Consider the following 20,112-nt stretch of genomic DNA (forward strand, 5'->3'; position numbering starts at 1 on the left):
GGCTCACAGCAGAAAATCCATCATCTCAGAGAGATGACTTCACAATTGGTAAACCAATATTACCCTAATTTATAATATTGCCAACTGACTTGTATCTTGACTGAATGTGACTGATAGCTTAAATTCCTCGTATCACAAAGCAGTATTAAACTGTCAAATCACTCTTGTAGATTATAAGGGGGAGATGCCTAGAAGTGCTGAACAGACTCATAGACAGCATGTTCACATACACAGTAGTACTACAGACGTTATGATGCTACAGAAGGAAATCTTTATTTACTTCCAGGATTTTAAAACTTTGCTGAGTACCTTTTCACACACGGGATGTATCTCACAACAACGATGTTGCTAGGTAGCAAATAAGCAATACCAAATACCTTTTGCGACCCACCTTTATCTTATTTTACACTCTTAGCTGCTTAATTGACTTCTAAGGCACTCTTTTCAGTTACATATGTACTACTAAACAACAAACATATTTCTGTAGTCTACCGTGAACTTTTCTGCTAAAGCTATTCTGGTGCCAAAAACAATTGGAATTGGTTGGCATTTCTGGCAGGGATCTTTCTTGGGGCGCACTCTAACTTATTGGCTTTGCAATTTCCTGTTGGGAGGGAATTCAAGTGATTAGGGAACAGAAGACTGACAGAACACACTCATCGAAAGTTAGGTAAAAAGTCTATGTTTGGTATATGCAAGCACTAATGATTAAAATTTTTTAATAATTAGGAATAGAGAGAAGGCTTGAACATACAATTTAGAGTTCTGCAGTGAGAGAAATGACAATACCACCATGGGAGTGCAAAGCTTTATTCTTTGACATGAATTATATGAAGTGAGGCTGCTTAAGGATAGGGGATGCAACTGCCTGTCAACAGGACTGTGAGTCCTCAAAATTGGGTCTGGTTTAACGAGTACAATTTGTAACTAACAGCTTTGTGAAATGGGTCAAGCATTAATTTCATAGCACAGGTTTGGCACTATAGGAAACTATTTGGAAAGACGTGACAAAGCCACCAGTGCTGAATGGCTCTCACTTGGCTCCACAGCCAGAGCTGCTGCCAGCTTGCACAGAGATGTATTTTCCTAAGGGTACAGAGGTGGAGGAAAGGGGAAAGAAGTAAAGTACTCCTCCGGCTGAAAATCTTGGAGAGCCCCAGTCCCCCTTTTTTCTCTATCCTAAGAAAAAAAATAAAAATAAACAAACGGAGATATGGGGATAACCTCGAAAAGGGCTGGCTTAAAAGGCACCTTCTTCCTGAAAGAGTGATACTGTTAAGCTGCTAGTAGTGTTCACTGATGGATACCTCTGCCCTGCAATTTATTTCGATAACAAAGAACTGTACAGCTTCAGTACCATCTAACTGTACAGAGCAACCAGTAAGGGCAGCGGAACCAGAAGGTACTTTGTGTTATGTAAAAACTGGGACAACAGGCAGATTCGGCTCTCAGCAGCACAGAAAATGCAGGAAGGCAATAATAACCAGAAAAGACAGGATGAGCTAGACAAGCTCAGTTCTTACAAGTCTGCACAGTCTGGAAGAAGTCCAGGAAGACTGTGCAGCACACTAATAATCCTTCTATAAGAAGGCAGTACAAGGTTAGCTCTTGTCAATGAAAAGGAGCAAATACTATTTGCACGTAAATTTTTGCTTTTACATAATCAGATTCATTTATAAAGTAAGAGATATACTTTAGACCTAATTCCAGATGAGGTTAGATTTTTGGCAGCCTTTCTGGCAAGATTCTCCCAAATAATTTGCTTACTTATTACATCAGACATTTGGTAGAATACTTAGAAATATTAGAGATGTGAGTGGATCAATGGCCATACTGCACATCCCTTAGGAACACAGCTTACATTTCTATCAAAATCATTAAACTAAATTTACTCTGAGATGAAAAAAGCATGTATACATATACAGCACCACATCTGATAGAACTACGAGTACATACACGCATAGAAATAAGCAAAAATAATGAACACCATCTGTAAGAGAGCACAAGCTTTGCATAGTACTCACCACAAGGAACTACAAATGGCCTCTAGGACAACAGAACTTGAGTCATTGCTAGTTACCAAAGAATAAGGGGCAGAGACCTAAATCCAAGCTACTTAAATTTAAAATGTACAATTTTCAACTTAGGGGAATATAATTTAGCCATTAAGACTGCTTTAAGAGGATTATATCGATGCAAATGGTCCTCGCAGTGCTTGCTTTCAGCCATGTAACAGAGGTGTATGTTTATAATACCACACATCCATAATGTTTGAACATAGGGCCTATTCTAACAAAATCATGCTATTAATATCAACGACACTGTGATTTAACTCATTGCTTATTTCTGTAGATTTCTCAATAGTTTGCCATACCTTAATATGAGGGCTGCTCCGGAAGTAAGGCCTCCTATTTTATTATGCTGGCCTACAGCATCAGAGGTGGATGTTGGTGGTAAGGTAGTAGAGCTTGAACCTTCCCACCAATATTCCATTACATGTTGTTGCTGTGCAACAGACAGCAGCAGAGGGGCACTCTGACAAAATGGCATCTGAATGAAAGTGAGCATGAAGCAAAGGTGTGTCAGTGAATTTCCTCCATGTGGAAGAAACGGCACCCACTGACATTCATCAACACATACTCATGAAGACCTAACAGGAGATAAGAGCACAGTGAAGTGGTGGGTGGCACATTTCAGTATTACCCACAGTATCAGTGGGTCATCTTCACCCACATAGGTTTTTACAAGAGCAGCATGCAGGCTCGTGTTCATTGCTGGTGAAAATACATAGTTAATGGTGGCAACTACATTGGAAAACAGTATTTTGTAGCTGAGAATTTGCTCTACCAAGCAACACTATTGTGCTGATATCTCTTGTCATTTACATAGAAATAGGAGGCATTACTTCTGGAGTGACCTATGCACATACTCAGAAAGAGAAGGAGAGGGAATAAATAAAACAGATGAAAATTCCCAGAGAGTACCTCTGAACAAATATAGTAAGTACGGACTGTCCTCCATTTAAATTATTAAAGAGCATATCATATTAATAATTTAAAGGAGCTGTTTGGTTCACCACTACTGCATTTCACTCTCCCTGTCATTTCTGCTATGGCTTTGGGCTCCAACAGGCTCCAAGCACTTAATTTTATGCAACAAATTACAGAACTGAGGCCTAAATCTAAATTCTGCATATTAATGCTGCGTAAAAATTACTACCTTGTAAATTTTCATCTATAAAACCTTTTAAAAGCCATTTGGATACCATATTATGTTATACTCACAATCAGGAGGCATTTTTTCCGTAAACAGGTTGTAATATTCTCTTAGAAGTTCCAAGTTTTCTTGGTTAATGTTTTCTTGCAAAGTGGTATCTCCAAACCTATAAAATCATAGTAAAATGATGAAAAAACTAGAATACATAGTGAAGTCATCCTTCAGAATGTTTAAATTGTAGGAAGAACATTAATTTCGCATCTTTCAAGTGATTTAGAAGTAATATTTGGGAATGAGGTAACCACCCACAGAAAATTCTTCCAAATTACATGCACGGAGTAATTGATTTCCAGACAATGATTTCCCATTTTCCTTCACAAATTCTGAACAAATGCTAGGGCACTCTATAGGAATTTCAAATGGTAGCACGAGCACTAAATCTCTTACCGCTGCTGTTGCTCAGATCTGGATGATATTGAAACAACACACAATGAAGAGAGATGAGTGACAGGATGGCTTAAAGGTAGAAGAGACCTCAAGGATGAACAAGTTCCATCCTCCTTGCCACAGGCAAGGTTGCCAGCCACTACATCAAGCACCAGATTGCCCAGGGTCCCATCCAGTCCAGCCTTAAACATCTCCAGGAATGGGGCATCCACAGCCTCTCTGAGCAACCTGTTTTCAAGTACCTCATCAACTCTCTCTTTTCCCCCAACATCAAATCTAAGTCTTCCCTCCTTTAGTTTAAAACCATTCCCCACAGTTCCATCATTACCTATTTGTGTAAAAAGTTGATTTCTCTCACATTTACAAACTCCCTCTAAATATTGGAAGGCTGTAATGAGGTGCCCCAGCAGCCTTCTTTTCCAGGCTGAGCAAGCCTTCTTCCACCTGTCTTCACAGGAGAGGTGCTCCAGCCCACAGATCATCTTTACGACTCTCCTCTGGACCCTTCTCCAACACTTCCACATCTTTCCTATGTTGGGGGCCCCAGACTTGGATGCAGTACTCCAGCTGGGACTTCACAAGGGCAGAGTAGAGGGGGACAGTCACCTCCTTCTCTCTGCTGGCCACCCCCTTTCCTGACGGAACCCAGACCCTCAGTGGGTTCACAAAGGTCCACCTTCTGAGTTTATCAAACATTTCTTTTAAAACAGATGCATCCTCAGTTGTGCTTTGTTGAAAGTAAACATGTTTACATCTAATCAAGCACTGCTTTGTAACAGTTCATCACAAGAAGTTATTTCTGTTCTTCTGGTCATCCTCCCACTAAGAACACCTTTTAACAGAAAGCATGTGCAGCAAAGATGAATGTGCAGCTTCAAGAGTTGAGCAGTTATTTTGAACTAAGTCTTATGTCGGCACACGTAACTGCATGCAGAAAGCACGTTTCTGCATGGAATAATCCAATTTAATTTGTCTTAACAGATACTTAAGTTTTTCATTTATGGCTTTCTTTTCTTTTGGGTAAAATATAAAATCACCACTGAGAACAATATTACCACACATCCTGTTAATCCACATGCAAGCCAGATGACATCTTTTCTGACTTACTCCTTGACAACTCTACAGATTCAGGCTGTTTCTTAATCTTGTCAACTTTTTCTTCATGACATTGGCAAGAAAGACCCTCCCGCCTGTCCCACCCTCAAACTGTCACAAACCTGCCTCTCGGTTACCTCATGCTCCTTTTCTCTCATTTGGAAAAATGTGAAGCATCCTACACACAATTATCACAGCTGATTTTGATGTTTGTACGTCATCACTCTAGCTGTGTTACTCATCCCATGAAATCACTTTTCCCTTCTTTTACGGCATAAAAATCTCTTTCTATTTTCAAGGATGTTTCAAGCTCTCTAACGAATTTCACACTTTTTTTCTCTAGTAAACATAAACTTATACCTCCATTTTCTGATTCATCCTTGATCTCCCATTCCAAATTTATACCTATGCTTTCCAGCACATTACTACTCAAAATTCAGAAGGCCCCTATAAATATCCACAACACTATATGATGGCATTCCTTAGAAGACTTCCATAAATCCCCTCCCTCATATTCTGCTGCCTAAACAGAACATGATGTCAAACTCTTGCAGTGCTCGGTTTCTTGCCTATTGTCCACAGGCTAACAGTTTTTCACTCTCTCCATGTATTTGCTCAACTACACTTAGATTGCTTTAGGTTTTGAGTTTGTACTGAATGCAACCTGAAGGAACATATTTCATCCCCCTCAAATTCTGTAAATGAATCTAGTATAAGAAAAAAAGTACTTGCCTTCTTATATACAGTATAAAATTGCAAGGTGAACATATACACTTAGTAATTTAACGTGACCAATAAATAACCTTCTCAAGAGAAAAATCTTAAGATGAGAAAACCTTGACCAAGATTGTACTGATAAATTACTTTCCAGCAATCCCTTCAAAGGACTAATATTAACACATTATAATTTTATCATCGGCCTTCATGTTTCTACTATAAGTATACTCTATATTAACAATTAACACTTCTTAATACTGTTAAAAATAATCTAACCTAAGAAATTGAGAAAAAGGTTCTCTTCATGGTTTGATTTTTCTAGTACTTTTAACTCCACTTTAAGATACTAAGAATTTAGAATTTTTAAACTTCAGTTGACTTAAATGCCAAAGCACTACACACCAAGTTCTACAAGTATAAACTATAAATACATTATATATATATATCTCCAAGGAAAACCTGGTGCTGGCTTTGTGAAATAAAAGCACAATGAAGTCCTGCATACGATAACCTCTTCACTTTGCATTTCATATTAATTTGCAGTTTCTCTTTTCATTGCTTGTACTTACATCCTTTAATACTGAGATGGTCCAAGAGCAAATAACAAAAAATGATTTGCAATCCTGTGACAGATGTCTCACACAGAATACTCAAAGTAAGAAAAATATTTCTGTCAGTGTCTTCTTACCTCTCTGCAAGTGTTTGCTGTTCATTGATTCCAACATTGAAGAGCACTGGATACATGCGAAGTAGCTTTCCTTCTTTAATCTCTTGTGGTAGCAACTCGAACATCTTTGCTGGAAGCTGGACCTCTATGACATAATGTTCACTATAAAAATAAAAGGAAGAATAGGAACATTGCTTAGTTTGTTTGAAATTATAGTTTTCCTAAAGTCATAGAGAACATTTAAACATACAGGCTAGTTTGCTTTTTTCCTCTTAACTGTGTTAAAACAAAATGTTAACGATCAGTTTGCCTCTTTTAGGAGTACTACAAGCTTATTTGGAAATAGGCAAGTATGTACAGTTACATGCACTCGATCATCACTTCATTACTGAAGTGAAAATAAGACTAAAAGTGAAACTAGGAGAAAAGTCTTCTAGTACCAAAGCATCAATGAGAACACCCACACCCCAACTTTTAAAACGCATCTTGTTGAATTACAAAAATAACTTCCTTCTGGAAGCTACAACCTGAGTTCCTTCTGCCACTCAAAATGTCATAATGGTCTGTAAACAGCAAAACCCTTCATAAACACCCCATGCAAAATTACCATTTTCTTCAGTGTCTGGATTTTCACTCTGAGGTTAGAAAGCATCATGAACAACAAAACAGATTCCATGCAAATAATAAAAGAATATTGATTTCTGAAACATGGATCATATTTCAGGAGAAGGATGTGATACAGTATTTTTGGTTTTATACTTGGTTTGGTTGGACTTTATTAAAAATAGGTTACTTTGAATGCCAGTTCAGTTTCTTATGTCCTTCACTATGAAGCCCTCACACTGAATTTCACCTGTCTTTGAGGACTGATGTCTGACTTGACATGGCACAAACAATAGTATGCAGTTAGCTTGCTTCTTATTAGCTTACTTTCTATAATTAGAGCAAATAGGTTAATAAAAAAGAATATACTAGAAGCAGATTCATTTGTCTTCAGCACTTGGCAATTTTAATCATTCAAAGATGGCCAACTGATACCAAAGAGTTTTCCCTACAGAGCTCACTTCGGTATGGCATCAAGAAAGAAAAATATTACAGCAGTAGTGAAGCAGGATCTGCATTCCAGCTAAAAAAAAAGAAAAACAGGCCTAGGATCTCACATGATGCATGCATGCAAACTTAAGATGGATTCTATTCTTTTGACTTAATTTAGAAAAAAAGAACTAAATACCATTTGCTTCTGCTGAAACAATTAATCTTTATGTCTCTCAATCAATCAATCCTATTTGCTAAAAAAGGTCAAATCCAATATTTCATGTTCCTATACGTAGAACTTGGAGGGAGCCAGGCAAGGCAGAAAACTTTCAAGAAAAATGGCAAGCGGGATAAATGAGTGCAGCAATCTCAGAGCAGGTGCCCTGCCCACATACCTGAGAACAAATAAACTGGGCTTACTACAGATTTATGATTGAAAGAGTTACACATGGAAATGGCAACAGCACATGCTTCAGTACGGTCTACACATACTGTGGAATCTTAGAGCAAAAGAGAGATGCTCCATACTGAGGAGACTGTCAGAATGGAAGATACATCATTCAGAGGTTTTATATTTTATTTAGGTAATTCATCCATATGAAGAAAATACAGAGTTAGCAAGCATGACAGTAAACACAATGCTAACCTTTATACAGCAGCATTCATTCTCAGCCTGCATACTAGCACTCCTAGCTGCTATGAAGTTACAACAACCTCTTCCTGTGATGTAGTGGCTTCACGAGGTTGAAAAGAAATACTGGTTTAGTCTAATTTAAAGAATGTATGTTACTGAACCAAAAACATCATCAAACTTCTGTATTACTACATTTCAAATCCTCAAAATTGCTTTACACCTTTCAGTGTGTGAAATAGCATTGACCTTTAGGCATGGTAAATTAACACTGGTGTCATTTAAGAGCCTCCTCTTACCTTCAATTAAATAAATGACACAGTATTTTCAAGTCTTAGAGACAATCCCTGGTAAATTTAAAAGCTCTTTAACCACTTGCAAAATTAGAACAATCCTTTTTTCATCATTTTAGAAAAAGCCTATTTAACTACAAGTTAACTCATCGTTAACTCCAGAAATGGTTCTGAAGTCAGGTAGAAAAGAGAAATAAAACAAAACCAAACTACTGAAAACTGGAGGCCTTAACATTCATTTACCAACATTTTTCAAGTACTACAATTCTACTTATATCAGAAAAAGCTCTAAAGCAACATGTTTTATTGTTGCTTAGTTTCTCTCTTTATGGCTAGTTTCAGTGCAAAAGTATTAAGCAGTTTTGACATGAGAAGGATAATAAGGACACCTCGTCTTCCAATATGAAGGTGAAATCCGTCCCCCCAAAAATCAGTAAATGGTTTTAACATTTAATGGTCTCACACGGAGAAAAAGAAACAAAACAATACAAACAACAGAGAAACCCTGCACATTTAAAAGGGTAAATAGCACATTATCATTTAATTGTAGAAATTTAGATATCCTATATTTTCCTCACTTAAACATGATTGCCTAAGAGCACCCTCTCTGACTTAATTCATCTTATTCTCTTACATTTGCCATTATAACACAGAATAAATATATACTTGCAGACTTGGTAAGAAGCTTCTAACAATTAACCCCATGCAGGTGAGGGCCACGGACTGCAGCTATTTGCAGTCAGCTGCACACACAGCTCAATGCCATAAGCACTGAACAAGTCATTTATATGCATCTCTGCTTTGCAACAGAAAAAAAATAAAGGCAAACAGCCTCTGTAACTCAGCAGGGAGGTGCTTTATCCAGCCAAGAGACATCTTTTTAGATCAATTCAATGTGTCTGCAAGTGCCAGTCTTATCACGTGCTTAGCTGAAAGCTTTTTTTTTTTTTTTATCAAAACCTGCAATGCCTCAATGTGCTCAAATACATTCTATCAGAGCATTTTGTAAATATGTTAACTAGTTTTGACCATAAAAAAAGCACATGAGTACCTGAACCTTGCTGCACCTGAAAGGCTGGAGTCAGCCACCCATGCTGGCCTGCAAACACTACTCAATGCCATACTCTCTGGATCATTTTGGTTTTACATGTAGAATCTCAGTCTTCAGAAGTTCCCTCGAAAACCAAATATAAGTGAATACTCTGACTCTGCAAATTAAGAACTGGTACCTTCACGCTCCGCCTTGCATTTCTAACACTTAATGCAGTATTAACTGTAGAAATGCAAAATATAGCTTTGTTTTATTAAGCTACACCATATAAAATTCATCTTCAAAAAACAAGCACCGAAGCAATTTAAAAATTGTTGATTCTTTTCAACAGTCATTAACACAGTCAGTTTTTCCACTGTCTTCTCGTTTTATGATCAGCTTCCAAATACTGTTTGATAGGAGCTGTCTCATTACAGCTCTAAGAAAAACAGGGCTCCATACAAGTCTTATATGCTGGTTTCTTTTTCAGTCTGATATCAATTCCATTGTGTTAACTCTTGAGTGTATGTACAATATGACAACCATAGGCAGTAACTTGAGGCAGCTTGAGTCGTGCAAAACAATCTCCTGGTATGACACTTCAAGTGCACTGCAGCAAGGCAGTAAATGTAGCAGCTATTCTTTCCACGATGTGTGCCTGGTGTGATTTACATAGGATGAATTTCTTTCATTTATCTGTACACCACAATTACTCTCCACTATTCCCAATGTGTTGCCCATCATACCGTGGCCTTCCTGCTATTTATTCTGATCTCTTCCGGGTAGGTCCATACGATAAGAATTAATCATCCAGAATAATTAAGTTAATCAGTTGTGACAACCTAGAAAAAATATTTCCTCTGAAGGAGAAGTTGCTGCTTTTAGCGGAGTTCAATTTACTGTCAACTTAAAAATGACAATACTATTAAGGAAGTGATATCTGCAGACGTAAAAACATCTGTAGCTTCTGCCTAGAATAATAACGAAGATTAAAATCCCATTCCTCGTGTGTGAACATCTTTTTAACCCTTTTCAATCCAAAATTTATCAAGCGTTTCAGTTTGTGGCCCAATATTCAGCACAGCTTATGTGAGATGCACGATGCATGATGGGTTAATGGCAAGGACTTCTGATGTTGCCTGTGTTCAGAATGATCTTCAGCAAATACGATGGGCTTCATTTTTCAAAACTGACCATTTTTGTGATAGTTTTTGGCACGTGAGTTTTTCAGTTTCCATCTTAAGCCAATCAAGATCTAGCTCCTCAAAATATGATTTCATTTGTCACACTGGAAAATAAGTTCTGATCACCTTCAAATATTCAAATCAAGAGGCACTTCTGTCAACACTGACCTTTCACTTTTTTTTTTGTGTCTGGGTATGAAAAATACAACGCAGATTTGACACACAGTTCAGACAATTACAGTTACAATTAATTTGCACTTATATTTGGAACTTTTAGGTCCTCATCAAGAAAGCAACCCAACACCCATATTAGTGATAGCTTTATGAATCCCTACTACCTTATCACATCTCCATTTGACTCATGAAAAATGAAACTATTGTACTTTCCATTTAATAGAACCCTGCAACAAACCATAGCCTGTGTTTTCACGTGCTACCAGTTAAAACTACCTGCCATGTGCATCTTACCGCCTTCCAGTTATAATAGGCAAAAAGTCTTCTGATTTGGCTTCAATGACTTTAAACATCACTTTCTGCAAATCTGAAATTCCCACAGCCATGTCTTCAAGCATCCCTGCTTCTTCACCTATATGGTAAGATTACACAACTTATTTAACAGAGTAGACAGATCAGTCACTGAATAGGTTATAGTAAGGCAAAGCAGGGATTATATTTTCCAGTCTGTACATCTAAAAGTCACAGACCCAAATCCACATTAAAGTAACCCACATAAAAGCAGGCTGATTTTAAGAACTGCTGACAATTCTCTGTGGCCTAGATGATAACGAGCGTTAAGCATCTCTGAAAATCAACCTGTTCCACATGTGCATAGAATAACCTCAGAAAAGCCATTTTTTGACCGTTCTAAAAATGTTTTTGAAGACCACCCTGCTGATGGAGGACAAAGGTTTTAAGAATAACAGTGAATATCATGTAAAAGGATAGCAATCCCCAATTATGGAGATGCAATTGCCTACACAGCAAAAAAAAAAAACCTGTATAATCTCTAAATCTAAATCCCTCTACTTACTTCCCCCAAAATAAGAGATTTAAGATTCTTCCAATACATCTAGTTCAAACCATTTTGAAACAAGCTACAATTTCTCTCTCTAAATATCTTTTAAATAGATACCAAATGACAACCTATAACAAGCTAGGCATTAAACAATTATCAAGGTATCTTCACATCACCAATACTGACACAGCCAGGGCACAGGAGACAGTCAGTCATCATACATATTTTGTTTGAGTTAGCTTTATAAACCTATTTTGGGCCAAGTCAAATGCCTTTGCAGAGTATTTATCAAAGTCAAGAGATCCCCTAGCTGTACTAATGAAGTTAACCTCCTGTATGTAAGGGAACTGCAGCTCAGCACTCTGCAGCTGTTGTTCTCTGAGTGAGTGAAAATAAATTAAGAGATCTGTGATATATTGAATTGATGTTTCAATGGCTTCAACTGAGCTATGATACGGAAGCCTATGTTCTCTTCAAGGTAATATTTCTTGATACAGTGAGCCACAATTCTGAAAACAGAATCAAGGTTAAAATCAGAAACTCTTGGGTAAACATCTGGTCTGCATGCATAAGGAATTTTGTCCAAGAACTACACTTACTATATGTGCTTAGGAGTCCTTCATATTGCACAAGTAATCCAACAGTATGAAGCTGTTGTAAAAATCCTTGATCGTGTAAACCTGTGTGCAGCTTAATTATAAACCCACAGACCAATCCAGCAAGCTATAAAGAGAAAAAATGTGAAATCACATTAGCAATATTTAGCTATTTGAGAAAATAATTTCGGTATTTCTACTTAGTGACTATGCACATTATTTCATATTAGTGTACTGTTGATTTATACTTTGTGGTATAAAACTAAGTAAAATACTCTCTTTATTAATATTGCAGAAACTTTTTTTTTTTGAGGTTGTATTATTTACAGTGGCATAAATGAGACTAGAACCTTCCTTAACAGAATATAAACAGAAAAGGATGTGAATTATGATACATTTCAATGCAGTTTGGCACCTAATGTAAACACTTCCTTGCTCATCACACCCTAACTCCTTAATTACATTAGGAGAAATACACAACTTGAGGGAGAAATTAGGCAATTCATTTAGAGGCAAGCTATCTGGAAGACACCATCTACAGGAGAGGATGAAAAGAAATTCAGCTATTTACCAAGAGAAGGCTAGTTTGAGAGGAGATGTGTTGACAGTCTTCAGACACACAAAATACTGATTCATACTGAAAACAAATGATGTATTATTCATTTCCAATGTAACCAGGAGAAAAATTTCTAGCTTGAATAGCAGCAAGGAATATTCAGGACAGAGTTGAGATCCTTACAGGTAAAGATTCCAGCATACATAATGTGGGAAGACTGTGTAAATAGCCTTATGGATTCTTCTTCGTGCAAAGGGGAGAGATTATGTAAGATACACTAGTTTACTGCAGATATATTTCTGTGACTTGGTAATTCAGTTACTATGGATTTCTATTTACTATTGATTTCTCTAACATTATAAAATATTCAGGTAGATGTAGTGGAAAATACATGAAAAAGTTGGTTTAAACATGAAAAAGTGAGGAAAAATAAAACAACAAACCAACATACACAGACATAGTATGTTCAATTACAGCGAAACTATCAACATCACCACAAACAGTCACCACAGTAGCACATAAGTGACACAAAATAACCTACTGCTTGGCTAAAGACAATGTCTCTCCTTAGGGTCAGCATCAAACACTGCGGCAAACCACAGGCAAGTTCCTGGAGCAGAACAAATGCCATGGACTGCTTCGCCCTAGTGACCACCTCTCCCATGCAATCCTTCAGCGTAATCACCAGAGGATAAAGCTGCTCATACCAGTCACCTAGAAAAAGACAGATCATTAGTTCCAAAACAGAAAAGCTGTAGAAAAAAAAAATCAGCTTCCAGATTGGAGTCTTCTAGTGTTGCACAAAGCATTTTGGGGTAAGAGCGAAAACTCTCAACATGACATAAATATGATGGAGAATCTCATGTACTATCTAGCACTGACAACTCAGATCTAAGCAAATGAAATGCAGTCAAAAAATAATCAGGAAGAACATACATTCAAGAAAGAGTGGGGGCTGGAAGGCAAAACAGAAGAAGAAATAGTTATCTGGGAAGGATACTACCTATTTAATGTATAGGCTGGAATGACACTAACCTTCAGATCACATTCATTTTTCTTTTTAGTTTGTCTGTATTCTCTTTAAATAGAGATACTGAACTCATTTTAGTCACTCTGAGCAGAGAGATTTCAAACAAGTCTATAAAACGGTTCTATACAGTTAAAATGTATGTTAGGAACATCTGAAAAAAAAAGGCTAGTGAAACATGAAAAAAATGGGACCATCATTAGAAATGATAGAAAGTGAAAACGAGGAATGGAGAAAACTAGAATAGCTTACCCAAACTTGCACAATTACTTGAACCGTTCCTAAAATGGTCTAGATTTAATAAAAGCAGACCAGCACTGTAGTTATCTAGGGTTTTGCCTACCCTTCTACAATGAGCAAATAATAAAAAGTCCTCTTCCAGAATCTGCCTCTTGCTTTCATTGTTGTAGTTTCAAAAGAAAGAAACCTACACTCTAAAAAAAATCTATATAAAAATAGGAAGCGTAACTGACTTAATACTGTTCATCAAGACATTTTTTCCTGTAGATTGGTGTAATTAAGAATCAATGATAATGAAAAATCTGTTCTATTTAAACTTAAATTAGGTGGAAGATAACGACGCATTTTTTCAGGTAACAAAATCTGAATCAGGTCATCGAGAGACTCATTAGAGCTAAAGAAGTTCCTTAAACAAAAACACGTAGCTGCCCGCTGCAAGTTAATTTAGCTATGCTGCAGAATAATATGGAAATGGATAAAACTGTAGCCAAGACAACGGAGAGAACTTGGAAGGCTAGGAGGAACTGCAAAAAATTAAGCAGCAGGAAAGAAGAAACAGGAACTAAGACAGAGTGGTCAGACAGAATAACTTGGATTGCTTTGCAAACAGCACCTACGTGCTGAGACACTGTGTTTTAACAGTGGCATACATATTTCAGTGGAATAAAAAGACTGAAAAGCCATTCCCTGGAAAAGAGCAGTTATCACATTACAGCCATCATGAACCAAACTTAAGCACCTCGAGTTGCATGCTGCAGCAAGGAGTTGATTTTATACGAAAATATTGATAACAATGCATGCCAAGATCTGGTTTACACAGAATGAACGAGAGCTTGCAGAAGAGAGCTACCATGATTTAGGGTTTAATCTTAAGCCTATAAAAAAGATGAAGCGGTAACTTGATTTTTCTTCTTTATGAAGAAAAAATGAAAAGAACTAAAGGGGATTCATATTCCAGGGAATAAAAGCAAAAGAATCAAAGGCTGAAAACCGCTGTGACACATTCAAATCTATTAATATGGCAAACTAGAAGTCAGACTAGGTTGACCAGGCCATCTGAATTCTTTTTCCTAGTCTTAAATTATACTGATTTATTAAATTAATCAATAAATAACTGCCATGGAAAGCAGAATGACATTAAAACATAACATACACTAAATCAGAGAGCAGGGCCATAACTGATAAAAATGGAATTTCTAGTCTGCTTCTCTCTTGAGCAAATAATTAGATGCAATCCCTGGGTATTCCCTGGTTTTCTCACAAACAGCAGCAGATCCTTAGTTGTAAAAGCATGTCCACTTAAGGGTGGAAAAGTAGACCGAAAGGCAGAGCCATGTGACGTCTACTCCAAAGCAGAGTTGGACAGACAGCCAAGTACACTGATACTGCGAGCAAGAGAGGAAAAAAAGATGCATTTGTAAACCTAGACACATTTTGTTTGCACGCTTTTACAGCTTAGGTTATGTGGAGGACACTAAGCAGATTCACCAACTCTCCATCACAGAAGAGAAGGTCACATACCAACCACATAAGTCAAGTAACGCTGAGATCTTATTCTATCAAGTTGCCCCTTAATCAGACAATCCACAGAGTATTTGTGCTTCTTCAGGAACATAACTTAGTACTTGTCCTCAGTGAACTGCATTCTAGTACCTCAGTGCTCCATTTCATCAACATCCTTTCTAGTGCTACTCCATGGTGCTTAAAACGTCTCCCAGCTATAATCATCTGCACATTTTATGAGAATCGTCTATACCTCATAAGCCAAGTCAGTAATGAAAATATTGAATACTGGACTGAGAACTAATCTAAGTGGATTCTACTTAATACAGCTTTCCAAGATGCCAGTGAATAACTGATAACGAATTGTCTGAATTGTGTCATGTTCCTCATGCTACGTAGCTTCACAAACATTTTCTCAGAAGAATTTTTAAGACTGTTTGGAAAGTAATTCTTATGAAGATAAAAATCAGAAATATTTTGTCATATTACTAGCACAAGTAATGTCAGAATTTGTCAGTTTGTCTTGCGCTAAGAAGAAATTCAATGATTTTGACTACTCAAGGCCATTTTTCCATTGAAGGACGGTCAAGCTAACTATATTAAAAATAGAACCTACCAAATACTAATGTCCTAAAGAAAACAATGCCATAATGTTACTCTTCAGAAAGCTTCACTTCCATACGGACCTAGCTTCGTAGAAAACAATGAACACCCTAAATTTGTAGGATTACCTGATATGAATGGCTAAATGAGAGATTACTGTACTGTAGAGCATAAAATAGATTTATACTTGACAACTGCAGAAAAGAAAATACAATACCCCATGTCATAAAGCGATCTAAAACAATCACTCCTATAGTGAAGATTCCTGTTTACCTTTAATGAGGTGTCCAATCCCCAGAAGGTGGAGCTAGCTTGCAAATCAAAAAAGGGATTACACTGGTACTTGAGAATAGAATATTTATGAGTAGACAGGTATCCTTCAGGTTTGTCCTTTTATTTTAAAGCAAAGTTAGTGTCTTAAGATAAAAAAAAAGTACACCGCAAACTAATCCTTTGATGGGATAGCTATAGAAAAACATATTCATAGATGCTCCATCTTTCATCTGTGTTGAAATCTCCACATGTCCATTCTTACACTGGATATCCAGTGGCAAATACCCCAATGAGGATATAAAACAAGGTTGTTCATTAACAATGCCCAGGTCTCTGAGTATCACAAACACAACAAATTGTGCAGCTTCGAATTGCTCCTTAAAACTGAGAAGCACATTTATTAAAAAACAACGAAAAAAGCACTGTATTCTGAGGCCTGTTAAATGTAATAGACTTTGGAAAAGTCTCTTAGTACTTATATGCAAAGGTTAGCATGAAGCACTAATACAATTTGTGAAAATACATGTAAAAAGAGCATTAAAATCCTGATCTAAATTCATGTTTAGATGATCCTGATTTACCTCAGCACAACGTGACTCACGTCTGATGGTACTGCTTGAAGTCATTGCTTCCGTGTGCAAAAGAGTTTGGATGCCCACAACTCTTTCTTCATGAGAAAACCTGCACTCAGCTCAGGATCAGCTGTTGCTGAAAGAAGATGCTGACAGGATAACCACAGCTCAGGACCTCTGATCCTGCACAGACTGAAAACAGCCTTGTAGAATCATGTAAGGAAAGCATTGCTTTTTAACACATCCAAGCACTTACACAAACACTGACATCTCAGATATCAAATTACCCTAAAACTGAATTTGCAAGATATACATCCTCAAGAAAGTGTAAAAGAAGTCTTCCAAAAGACCAAAGAATTAACTGAATGAATAAACATATCAGAAAGGACATTAAGATCAAGAACATAAACTACAGGATGACTATCACGGTGCTAACGTGACAAGGGCAGTCTGTCTGGTTTGAAATACTTAGCATCAAAACAAAGGTGCCGAAGTCTAGTGATAAGGCAAGGAAACTCAATTCAGAAATCATGTTAGCCTTTGGATGTAAAACTAAAACAAGGTGTGTAAAAGCCAGACACATTAAAATGGAAAATGGAAGGATGAAACTCAAAGAATTTATATCTATGACCACTACACAGTTAGCAAGAGATTAAAACAAGAGGAAAGCAGTACAAGTGCAGTACTCTACTTTCATTGCTAACAGAGTGTTGTAGAAGTTCAGTTTGGGATGGAATTCTTTAGACTCTTTCTCTAAACTTGCCTGCACAGGCAAACAGCCTGCTCAGCTCCCAAGTAGTCATTCTACACGCTGATACTCAACTTGCAATATGTTAAATTACATGTGAAATTTGATAAAGTTTGGCAGAAAAGTGAGCTCCTGCTCTTTTCATAATTAAGCCCACTGAACTGCTCATTAAAATGTTCTGATGATCAAATAGGAAGAGCCTAAGGCTGTGTAATAGCACTCCCTATGTCATTTTACCCTGGCAACAGAGGAAAAAAGCCAATCCTATCATTTCTGCTGCATGACCTAAAAAACAGTGGATATCATTGATGGCTTTAATTCACCACAGAATTTAAATGGTATGAAGCTAAAAAACTAAAAACATAATTAAAGCAGAATGCACAACATCTGCCTTTTAAAGGAACAGATAACCCTAGAAACTTCTGGTTACAAACTTAACAACAGTTACTGAAGACTTGAATTTTTACTACTGCTAAACATTCCCATAATAAATATATACAAACAAATATATACAAAGCCCACGATTTCAACCACGGGGTTGAAATAACAAGACAGATAATGCAAATGCACTGACATCACCAATTGAACATGTTAGACAAAACCTAGCAGATTAAGGAAAAAGGGCAGCAAAACAAATAAACCCAAAACTGAAACTATCTCCTCACAAACAGCTAGTGCCAACACAGTAATTAAGCCCAATGGTCCGAATTTACTCTTCCAGAACAGGACCATGCTCCCTATTTTCTTTGCTTTTCTGCTCAGTTCTTGGAGCTATTTAATTCAAGGATGAGGGCTCAGCTCTTTGAGAAGGGATGAGGTTTTGTCCTTGTAATTCTGCAGTATTTCTCACTTCTCACTAAAACATCACAAAACTAAGTCTTCCAGGTATTTCTGCAGTTAATGTAACAATAGCCTACTTTGATTGCATAGTTCTGGTGCCAAAGGGAACAACTTTAATATCTTGGAGATTATCACTCCATTCTAATCATCTGAGATTTTCTGTACTGTCAGAAGGATTAAGAAAAAAAGTTGAAACCAACTAATCATATATATATTAGTGTCTCAGAAACTTTGATCTCGCTGAAAACAGGAAAAGAAGGTGATGACAATGACAAAGTCAAAACTAATGTAAAATACTGAAGATATAGAAGTAATGTAGAAACCTCTCTCCAGGAGTGTTACACAACAAATATTCTGATGCCTTGTTGAAGAAAACAGTTTGTTCCTTTCCCTTATTTATTTCTGAGCTTCTGGCAACAGCTGAATTATTGACAGCAAGTACTGCTGTAGTGGTTGTCTTATATTCTGGGCTACGCACGGACCAGCTAAAGAACTTCCCAAAAAGAGAAGGAAGACTGCAAAATTAGAGGGAAAAGAAAGTGGAGAAATATGTTACCTTTTGGAAAAAGGAGCTGATGCACAAGAAGGAAAGATTTGAGGAGAAGTAGTGGAAGAATAAGTTTTTCAGAATTGCCTGTTTACTCAAATAGCACTTGCTAATTGAGGAACAGACAAAAGGGAGAATTTTTCATCTTCCCAACTAAATGATCATTTTAAGTAAAAGCCATTCTTCTGAAGATGCAAACAAAACCACACTACTTTATTTCACATTTCTATTGGCAATTGCATTTGGATGGATGCAGTTCCCTAGGGCACTGAAGGACAGAATTATTTAATATAGATTTAGAGTCCTCATCAGGTATCAGATTATTCAAAAAAAATTAACATACGTAGTCTGAAGCAATGTGGCCATGAACAGATGTTTTCTTTCATTTGAGCTATGAAATATAGCACCATTCTCCAAGCATTCTTCATAACTTACACTGAAAGCTACCCTTGACCAATTCATCTGCCCAGCAGCTTGGCTTCTCAGTATTTCACTCCAGGCAAAATCCAGGTGCAATCACAATGTCAGTTCAAATTCTTTGAGATAGCGTGGTTGATTCCGTAGGTAGCAGATTAGGAAGTACTTGCACAGAGCCAATGGGAGAGAACTTGATAGTTCTGAGGAAGGGGTACTAGGAGCAGCTGGGAATTACAGGCTCTCATACCACCATAGATAAACACAGACACCTGAATAAATCAAAGAACTAACCATTGCATTTAACTGGCATCTCTAATTCTCCAGAATATTCTTTCAAACTCTGAGTCCGATGAAAAATAAGACAAAAATAAAGAGAATTCAACACTGTCAAGTAATTCTCCAAAGCAAACCAGTCTTGACTTAAAAAAAAAAAGGTAAAAAGCTCTATTTTAAAATCTATTTACTCTTCTTGAGTTATCCTGCAGAGAAATCATATTCCTGCAAGTAATGAAACCACAGCATGTTACCTTGGTAAGTGATAACTCAAATTCAGTCTTAGGAATACACTCAAAAGTCAGACTGCATGAAAAGTTAGGCTAAGGAAGGTATAACTTGTGTTGAAAGCCAAGTACAAAAAATAGTGACCACAAACATTTCTGATTAAAAAGATACCATACTACAAATACAGCCATGTTGGGAAACAAGACAGAGATCCTTCAATGTCAATATTGAGACTGCAAATAAAAGCCTGTATTCACAAACCACAAACGTGTAACAATAACATGTGCAGTTAGAGGAATATGCTATTGCTCAAGAAAAAAAATCAAATTACCTTCACCACTTTTTCTACCATCTAAAAT

The 20,112-nt window shown here is 37.0% G+C and overlaps 1 protein-coding gene across 2 annotated transcripts in view; it reads right to left on the reverse strand.

Annotated features, from left to right (window-relative positions):
- INPP4B (inositol polyphosphate-4-phosphatase type II B) overlaps positions 1–20,112 on the reverse strand; it is a 159,746-nt gene that overhangs the window by 33,537 nt on the left and 106,097 nt on the right. The window contains exons 16-20 of one of the 2 annotated variants that reach the window (XM_065736333.1): positions 13,024–13,196; positions 11,930–12,053; positions 10,784–10,901; positions 6,164–6,304; positions 3,285–3,382 (exon numbers count right to left, since the gene is read on the reverse strand). In XM_065736333.1, the coding sequence (XP_065592405.1) occupies positions 3,285–3,382; positions 6,164–6,304; positions 10,784–10,901; positions 11,930–12,053; positions 13,024–13,196 (654 nt within the window). Of the gene's footprint in view, positions 1–3,284; positions 3,413–6,163; positions 6,305–10,783; positions 10,902–11,929; positions 12,054–13,023; positions 13,197–20,112 lie in introns of those variants that run through there. The other variant, XM_065736334.1, reaches the window with a different exon arrangement.

This window comes from Cyrtonyx montezumae, unplaced genomic scaffold (genome assembly GCF_038088225.1).
Source record: "Cyrtonyx montezumae isolate F1298 unplaced genomic scaffold, pur_monq_1.0 scaffold_2, whole genome shotgun sequence".
Classification (NCBI taxonomy): domain Eukaryota; kingdom Metazoa; phylum Chordata; class Aves; order Galliformes; family Odontophoridae; genus Cyrtonyx; species Cyrtonyx montezumae.